Raw genomic sequence first — 9,265 nt, 5'->3', positions numbered from 1 at the left:
CTGTCGGTTGCGCTTCTTACCTTGCGTATGGCTTCACTGGCGATTCCCTGCTCTATCCTTTGCGCGCGGTCAAATGCAGTCAACCATAAGTCTTTGTACGTGGTATACAAATCATACCTGTTTAAGTCCAAGAGGGATTCCCCGGCGAACTTTACACGCATTTTGTAAACGAGGTTTCTACCCGCATTATTGACAACGTAACGCGCGTCTGCGGTATCTGGCTGTATTGCTAGGTTAAACCTTAGCGCTAGGGTGCCAGGAACCAACACTAGGTTATCCGTTAGGCGGGGCACGCCTACGTACAGGGTTTCCCCTGGCTTAGCGCTAGAAGGTGTGAATGTAACCCGGTGAAAGGTGTGTTCTGCTTTCAGTCCGCCAACCTGCTTAGGTAATATGTTGGGGTTTAACTTTGAGCTTATCATATATAATGGAAGTAGAAGGAACGGATTTTGATCCCCTTACCGAAGAAGGTCAAGTCGACATTAACGACGAAGAATACGACGCATGGACTAAAGGCGCGGAAACCGCGCCTCACGTTTACGACATGGCCTTGATAAGCAGGTATGGTGATAGGTGGAGAAGCTTCAAGGCAGCCTTGAATCGCATGTGGCAATCAAGAAACCGCGGCAGCCCCGTCCCTGAGTACTTGGAACTTCGAAACATAGACGAGCAGGGAGCAACCGCGCGGGAAACCGTAGAGTGGGCAACGCAAGAGCTAACGCAGCGTTATTCCAGCTTTGATGCTGACGACGTAAGGCTCACAGAACGCGGAAACAAAGTCCTCATAAGCGTTCAAGACCTGAGATTTCCTGACAAAGACCGCTGGACGAAACCACAACCCCTCTTTGATGAGGAGGGCAACGTTAGGGGTGACGTCTCAAGATTAAAAGGCTTTCAACTAGCTACCCGAAGCGCGTTAGAAAGGTTGGAAACCCTAAATGAACGGGTTGCGCTAGAAAAACGCGTCAAGGGACTGCAAGAAACGTTGGAGGAAAGGGAAGCAGATTACATGCGACAAAACCAACTACTCCTTGATGCTCAAAAGAGAGAACTTAACGATAAAAACCAAAGAATAATAGAAATGAGAGAACAAAGAGATGATGCTGAACGTCGAATGAACCAGGCTGAAAAGGCATTCGATCTCGCCCTGCAAGACCTAAACATAAGCAAGGAAGAAGCTAAAAACTTGCATATCACCATAGCTGGCTCTTTGGAGGAACGGCGGCAGTTGGTTGCCGAAATCAACACTAAAGAGGAGCAAATCCGGCAAAGAGATCAGGCCATCGAAGACCTGGAGGGGCAAATAGAGCGGCAGCAAGAAGTAATCGAGGACCAAACTCGTACCGAGGAAGAAAGGGAAGCAGCTCAAAAGGAAGTGGAGGCCCTCGAAATACGCCTTGCGGAATTGCGGGCTCAAAAGGAAAACCTGGAAAAAGAGTTGGGGCTTACCACCAAGGAAAAGGTAAAAAGAGCCCTTTTAAAGTATGGTATTCCGCTGGCATTTGCGGTTGCTATTTCGAGCGTAGTAGGAGTCATCCTATCCACGCTTAAGGCTACGGGCGCAGGCGTAAAGAAATTAGGCAATGGACTAACGGACTTGGGAAAAAAGATGGCAGCCGGTCTTCCTGGGCTGCTGGGTTCGGTTGTTTCCTTGGCGCTTAGGGCCGGCGGAGAACTGCTAAAGTTTGTGGGGAATAACATTTGGATCTTGGTCGTCGCTATTGGAGTGGTCCTCCTGAAGAAGATGAAGGCTTAATCTTCTCATCGGACGGTGTCCTGCTTTGAGGATAATGAAAGACGGTATTAGCACCGCCCTGGTAATTTGGAACCAACGGTAACACACTCATGGTAGAAATGGGCTTATGACTCCAGACTGCATTAGCGGGCCTGCGACCTACGCGATTTATTCCAAACTTGCCGTCATCAGAAGTGACTTGCAACTTAGCATATTTACAATTGGCTAGCATATGAAAAGTTACTGGCGTTAGGTCTTCAGTGGACCTAGTGTAGGGCTCCATCGAAAAATGGGTAACTTTCCTGGTGTTCGTTGAAGTTCGATAAGGAAGCAGGGGCTTATTATTCTCATCGATAAGCCTAAACCCCACATTCGCATGCGTATTTGCATTAATGCTAATAGTGCAAATGACCAATGCAGTGCCCCCAACTTCAACCCACAGTCCAACGTCATGCCAAGCGCCGTTGTCATATCCCTCTTCATCTAAGCGGTGGGTATAACGCGTTTCCCTCACGTATGGATTCATATATTACAGGGAACAAGTTCCCTTCTAGAGGCTCATCACCGTCAAAGTGCTGATGGTCATGTGGTTATAGACAGTATTCCTTTGATTTTCTATGCTATTTATGCAAACACTCCCGGTGTCATCTACTCTTATCTGCAGCTTCACTTTCCCGTGGCAATCAGCAACCATGTGGAAAGTCCAAACGGAAAGATTCTCAGAGCTATTCGTTGGCGGCTCTACTGAGAAATGCGTAGGCTCCCTGTTGTTTGTCTTCGCGCGCATGGGCTGTAATACTCCATTGTCGTCACAGAAACGAAATCCTACATTCGCACTGCTAACGGCCCCCAAAGAAATGCTGCATAATATCAATTTCTTTCCTGAGTAGTTCAAATTCACGGACATACCCGTGACATCAACCCAAGATGGTAGGGTATATTTTTTCTCGCCTGTGTAAGTCGTATAAACACAATCTACTCTAGCTACGTAGGGGTTGTTCATCGCCATATATAATAACTCAGACCAACGCCCGCGGCGGCTAAGCCGGCCTTTAGCAGGTTATGGTCATATTCCTCAGGTATCGTAGGCAGGACCTTCTTTGATGGTTCCTTAACTACGGGTAGCTTCGTTTCATGCGACTTTTTTGACTTCTCCACGAAATGGGGAATGTTCCTAAGAGTGTCAGAGTTCACGTCGTTCACCCCAAACTTCATATCCTTAGTAGCTCGCTGCAGTTTATTGTTGTATCCTACTACAGAACCAGTATTTATAGATAAATTACTAGGCATTAACCAACAACCCGGGGCTACTGCATAGTCCAACCTCGCCTTAGAATTTTGTATGGCTAGTTGGTAACGCTGTACGCCCTTGCTAATGTCGCCCTCCAAGATCGAACTTTCAAATAAGATCAAGGCTTCGGCTCGCGTTTCTTCTGCGGCGCCAGTATTTCCGATTATGCTGGATCGGGTGTTTACCTGAGCTCCAAGGATAGAATACACGTAAGCTTCTATGCTGCGGTTTAAACGGGCAAGGCCGGCTTTGGTTAGTCCTTTACCTTCTGGGGGTATGAAATTAAGATATTGCTTCGTTTGCTCGTCGTTGGTAATCTTAATAATCAGTGGATTGGCCCCTGCATACTTACCACCCTCGTCTTTGAACAGAGGCCCGTCTCTAACTTCCTTAGTGGTCTTAGCGTTTGGTTCAAAGAAGGTGCTACTGTCGTGAGTTTCCTTATGATATCCCGTGTTCCACCGTAGCCGCAATGCATGAACTTCCTTATCGCTTAGCTCGTGTCCGCCAATCCCCCAATAAGCCCAAATATGTCCCAGACCATTGTTAGCGCCGGCAGTGCATCGGAAATCCTTCCCTACAACGTCAAACTCCTTACAGAGTCTGTCATAAGCCGGCACGCTGTATTTATTATCTCTTGGATAAAACGTGGCATCTCCCGGTAATGCAGTAACGCCCATCTCATGCAGTATTCTTCTAACCGTGAAGTGAAAATGAAACATAAATATCGAATTCTTCATCAACTTTGCACTTACACCGCAGCCGCTGGTGGCACACCAAACCGCAAAGTTTAGTTGCTGCGGCCAATAACGCATGTTAGGACCACTTAACCATTCATGAGATTCCTTAGCGGTGGTATGATTAATGGGTACGTCTTTGAAGATATCTCGCACCTTTAACAGAAAGGAACGATCGTTAGAGACCCGCATGTTCAACATTAGGTCCAAACTTGGGTGTTCATCAAATGACATCGCGGGTATTGGATAAGTACTGGTACCCAGCAATAATTCCTTTGACCAACCTTGCACGGGCTTATGTTCAACATATGTTGGCTTAGGCTTATGTTCAACATAACCAGAATTCTTCAGTTGATCGTCTATTTGATTAACCAGCGTAGGCTTCAAATCCTCGTTGCTGTACATCCTAGAGCCGTTATAGTAAATACCATCGGGTCTTCTTTCGAACTTACTGGGGTCTGCATGTGGAAACATCTTCCTAAATGCTCTCCAATTCCAGTAATCCCGGTTGTCGTGATGTGGCTGCTCCTCAATATCATTCCCAAAAGCGTCGTACATTAGTATATATAATGGATGTTATACCATCAGCGCCTCCACTTTATCCTGAACTTCCTAAGGAACCTAACGAATTAAACGCTGAAAACTTTCGTCTGAATAAAGCGAACTTAATCCTGGCTTACTTGGAAGGGCAGACAAAACACTACGAAAAAGTTAGGAAGAAATACGTTAGAGCCCGGAGTACGCTACATAAGATTTCGATAACTTCAGGATCCATATCCGTTGTGTTAACGGGCTCCGGCGTTGCTACATCGCTTACTGGACCGGGAATAATCGTTGGAGTTCCTTTGGCCGGCGTTGGGGCAGCCTGTGGTATTATTTCAGCTGTTGCTACGGGCATTATGAAACAGTTGTCAAGCAAAATATCAAAACACGACACGACAATAGCTCTGTCAAGGGCTAAAGTAAATACGATCACTGACCTTGTCTCAAAGGCTTTGCGTGACAGAAAGATAGACGACGTAGAATTCTCGCTTATCTTAGCCGAAGAGGAAAAGTACGAGAAATTAAAGTCGGACATAAGGAACAAAAAAACAGTCGTAAAAGATCTTTCCGAGGAATCTCGCAAAAAGATCTATCAAGAAGCGAAAGAAGAGCTTCAAAGAAAGCTTGCTCAGTAAACATCTGCTTCGAAAAGAGCGTGACGGGATTCTATTTACATATCGAACGTCAGTCTAGAAATTATGCAGATTAAATATAATAATTTTCACATACATAAGCGTCCAGATGTGTCTGGCGTTCGCTTGTGATCGTGGACTTTGGGGCTGGGGAGGCCTAAAGTCCCGAGTTCGAGCCTCGCTGTAGACGCATTTGGACCGGTTGCTGTGAGTGAAAAAAAGCCTCCCCCACTCACAGCAACCGTGGGGGGAGGGGTAGAAAGTGCGATTCAACCCCGCAATGGGGGGTTTCGCGATTGGAAAAGTTGGAAAAGTCAGGGGGTGTCTCGGGACGCTGTCCGGAGTTCACCCTCTGGTGGGTTGTAAGAAAGATATATGTGTATGTACTAGAGGGCCTCTGGCGCGGGATGAAATAAGCCCCGTAAGCCCAAAATGCAAAAAACCCCACTGGGGATAGCTTGGTGTTCTGCGCGATGCATTCCCCAGTGGGGTTTCTGGCAAAATAAACGCCAGTTTTGCATTTTTATTTTCTCGGAATCCATCCTAACAGGGGGTGGTTGGGGTCTATTTTGTAAAATATTTCGTAAATTACATCAGGATAATAAGGAATATCCTTATTCAGCCGACAAAACATCCACTCGGCTTTTGTCATATCAGAAACCTCGGGAATAGACTTACCGGTAATTTCAGACAAAAGATAGGGAATAGCTTTGTAATATTTCCCTAGCTTTAATTTTTTCAACGTTTTCCGTAGACTTTGTGGGGTTGGCTCTTCTAAATGGTCTATGATTTTCTTCCTTACTTCGTCGCTTAAATATATCGGATGTAAACCTTGGATATGACTCATCCAGTCTCGGAAGTATTTTATTCTTTTGTATGGGGTCTTCTTACGACCTCCGTTGGAATAATATTGTTCCCTGGTAGCACAAGGCACGGCATTACGAATATTTTTACCGCACTCGTAACACTGTGCTGACGTGTCGTCTTCTATTTGCATTTTCTTACCACAACAAATATACTTATTTGGTTTAGTAGGTACAAACTTGGGTTTCAAGCACTTTACACAGAAATCATAAACAAACTCTTTACAATCTTCGCACTCCATATATAGACTAACATATTTGCGCTGTTGCCCCCAACCACACTTGGAGTGGGTTGTTTCCGTAGGTGGATTTTTGACGCGGGTCTTGCCCGTGTTGAGATTGCGCTGGAACCCCCATTCCCTATACTACTAGCCTCAGTTCAGGAATTACTACCAGCCTTCTAAGAAACAAAAAGACAACGAGTTGGTCTTTGTAGGAGTCGCAGGGCTGGCGGGAGGCGTAGCTTTGGCGTATTTCGTCTAAGCTGCCTCTAGTGACGCGAAGCATGAGCGTCTAATATATATGATCGTCTTTTTGGAAAGCGACAAGAATAACTTTACCACTTATCTGAATCCCCCCATCAAAGCCTGTAAGGTTCGGCTGGTTAGTTGCTCTTTGTACAATTCTTGGTATAATTTAGTCAATGCCTCGGTTACCGTACTTAAGGCGCCTGGCAAATATCAAGGTGAAATGCTACCCGATGGACAATACACGCCAATCATCCTTGCCAAGGAGCTCGCCAAGCGCGGTTATACTCTCACCACGGGATTCCCGCACGAAATGACCCTCAAACATAATATGCCAAACTATTCAGTAACTTTTGGAAAGTTTGACCCATTGGGATCTTTATTATGTGCCTCGGGCAAGACAATTACCGACACAGCCATACCTGTGAAATGGAAAGTCGCATCCTCTTACGAAGTCTATTGCGATTTAGTCCATAGTTACAACAATGGAGAAAAGTCTTCTCTTATGTCCAAGTTTCTGCCCAAAGGTAATCCATTTGACCTGGTAGAATACACCCCCATTTCTTTGTGCTATGATTTGTCTAATTTGGTAGAAAGCATAAACATCACCATTAAGGTGGACGAAAAGACGCTGGATTTTAACGGACGTAAGATCAATCTTGTTTTGAAATTCATATAATGGGCCGCGTAGAGGACAAACTTAAAAGGATTTACTATGGGCCTGAAGGCTATTGGAAAGGAGCGTCGGCCATCAAGAAACTCGCGACCGCGGCCAGGGTATCAGAAGAAACGGCTAAGAATTGTTTAAGAAAACAAACCCTCTGGCAGGTTTATCTTCCCGTGCCGAAGTACATTCCCAGGCCCAGCTTTACCGTAAATGCCCCCAATGAAGTTCATCAGGCGGATTTGCTTTTCTTACCGCACGACAAGGTGAGAGGAAAGACCTATAGATACGCTTTGACCGTAGTTGATATCGCAAGCAGATACAAGGACGCCGAACCCATAACCAGCAAGGATTCTTGGGAAGTCGCAGAAGCCCTAGGTAGGATTTATAAGCGCGTCTTGAAATGGCCCAAGCTGCTGCAAGTGGATGCGGGGACGGAGTTCATGGGCGTGGTTACCAAGACCCTGAAAGACCACGACACCAAGATTAGGAGAGCCGAAGCAGAGTACCACAGGGGTCAGAGTATTGTTGAAAGATTCAATAAAACCTTGGCTGAGCGTCTCTTCGGATACCAGTATTGGAAAGAGCTGGAAGATCCATCGAAACGCAACAGGGAATGGACTCAGAGGCTCCCCCAGGTCGTCGCGGCTTTGAACAACGAGGCGGCCAGGGCTACGGGAATGAGACCCAAGGATGCCATAAAAAAGAAACACGTGGAACACAAGTCCTACGTCAGAAGTTCGAGGGCGGTCTTTCTCCCAGGAAAAGAGATTAGGCGATGTCACGGTTCGATATCTCTATGAGCCGGGTGAATTAGAAGGAGGATCCAAAAGAGCTACGGATCCTAATTGGTCTTTGGAAACTTACCAGATTCGAAGTGCGATAGCTAAGAAGGGCCAGGCCATCTTGTATTATCTTTATGATGGCCCCACACGTGGGTTCGTCAAAGACGAAATGCTTATCGTGTGATTACCAAACGCGTGCGTATGGATACCATCGTCACACATCCAACGCTTACCATCAAATGCGGACAGGGACACCTTTTCTTGGGTAACGTTGTGTATTTGGTGGTGAAATGATCGCAGCGAGTTCATGAGGTGCTTCTGCGTCTTTTGCGTAAGTAAGACGTCTACGTAGGATTGGTGAGTTAAGTCTTTCTTCACCACGTACTTTTTTACACCTTTTGCTTTCTTGTCTGCGCCGTCTGCCTTCAAGACGCTATACATCTTTGGCTTTAACCCAACGTATTCCACGATAGGCTTGCCTGACATTTCGTCCTTCATCTTCCCAATTACTTTCTTGTTCTTGGCTGAGTAGAGGGGATGGTCGCGTGGGTAACCGGAGGTGTCGTACTCATCAAGGTTTTCCAAGCAGTCCGCGTAAACATCGGGGGTCTCTATCTCCATTATCAGAGAGTCGGTGTCCGTGTAAAGGAGTCGACACTTATCGCCGTACTTTGGTTTTAATTTGTCGTAATAAAACTCGTACATCAGAAGCTTAGACAGCTCCAGGACGGTAAAACCGGTGTATACAGGCTTGTTTAAGAAAAGGTTTGCCTTCTTCATGTGTATCACAAAGAAGTTCAACATGTCTACGTAGCGGACAAACCCTGGTTGCGATACGTACTTCTCCGCTTCCTCGCGCGTGTTAGCAATCTTTATGCTAACCCGCTTACGAATATTCTCCATCGTTTTGCCGAAGACTGAGTTATTCATCAACTTAAACAGGTTTTTCTCGAAATCGTTTTTGGCGGCTGTGCGCTTTTGGGTGTTAAAGTCAATGTATGGCTGCATCCACGGTTCTTGACGGAACTTCATGGCGCGGTGAACCTTTGTCACGCGCATTCCGTGACGCACGTAGAATTGCAGGTTGCGATAGTGAACAACGTAATTCCTCTTGGGCATTAGGTTCATCGTTAGCTTGCGGTACGGCTTATAGTTGGGGCACAGCTTCTTTTGTAGTGGAGATAGCTGCTCAAAAGGTATTTCGATTGATTCCGGGGCAAGTGGGTAATCATCGTGGAGGTGGTGTAGGTGCTCGGGGTACTCCAAGTCGACTTCTAAGACAAAGCCTTTGCGGCTGTCGGGTTTTATTCGCATGTAATACTCCGGTTCGCGTGGCTCCGTCCATTCAAACTCCCTAACTGGAAGGTGCTGGGACATTGCCCAACCGTAAAGGTTATTAGCATCCAGGTAAAAGATGTGCGTCGTTGGCTTTTCGGGGTCGTAGCCCTCTACATGGGGATTGTTGGCGCGCGCGTAACGGCGACTGGGCCCGCAAACTCCACCGCGAATGCCGTCTTCCATAAATCGATACATTTCGTAGTCGGTTAG

The 9,265-nt window shown here is 46.4% G+C and overlaps 1 protein-coding gene across 1 annotated transcript; it reads right to left on the bottom strand.

The window, feature by feature from the left end:
- Window positions 1-6,190: 6,190 nt before the first annotated feature.
- On the bottom strand, window positions 6,191-9,250 carry LOC148912059 (uncharacterized). Its single transcript, XM_089027934.1, has 2 exons — window positions 7,951-9,250; window positions 6,191-6,201 (listed from the first exon to the last, which is right to left on the bottom strand). The coding sequence occupies exons 1-2, from the start codon at window positions 9,248-9,250 to the stop codon at window positions 6,191-6,193; spliced, it is 1,311 nt and encodes a 436-aa protein (XP_088884060.1).
- Between the last annotated feature and the right edge of the window lie 15 nt (window positions 9,251-9,265).

This window comes from Actinia tenebrosa, unplaced genomic scaffold (assembly GCF_029948245.1).
Source record: "Actinia tenebrosa isolate PJP-AT-01 unplaced genomic scaffold, QUT_ActTen_1.0 PGA_scaffold12__29_contigs__length_12842862, whole genome shotgun sequence".
NCBI lineage: Eukaryota > Metazoa > Cnidaria > Anthozoa > Actiniaria > Actiniidae > Actinia > Actinia tenebrosa.
The sequence above is the reverse complement of the archived record's forward strand: the minus strand, read 5'-3'. Positions and strand labels throughout refer to the sequence as shown.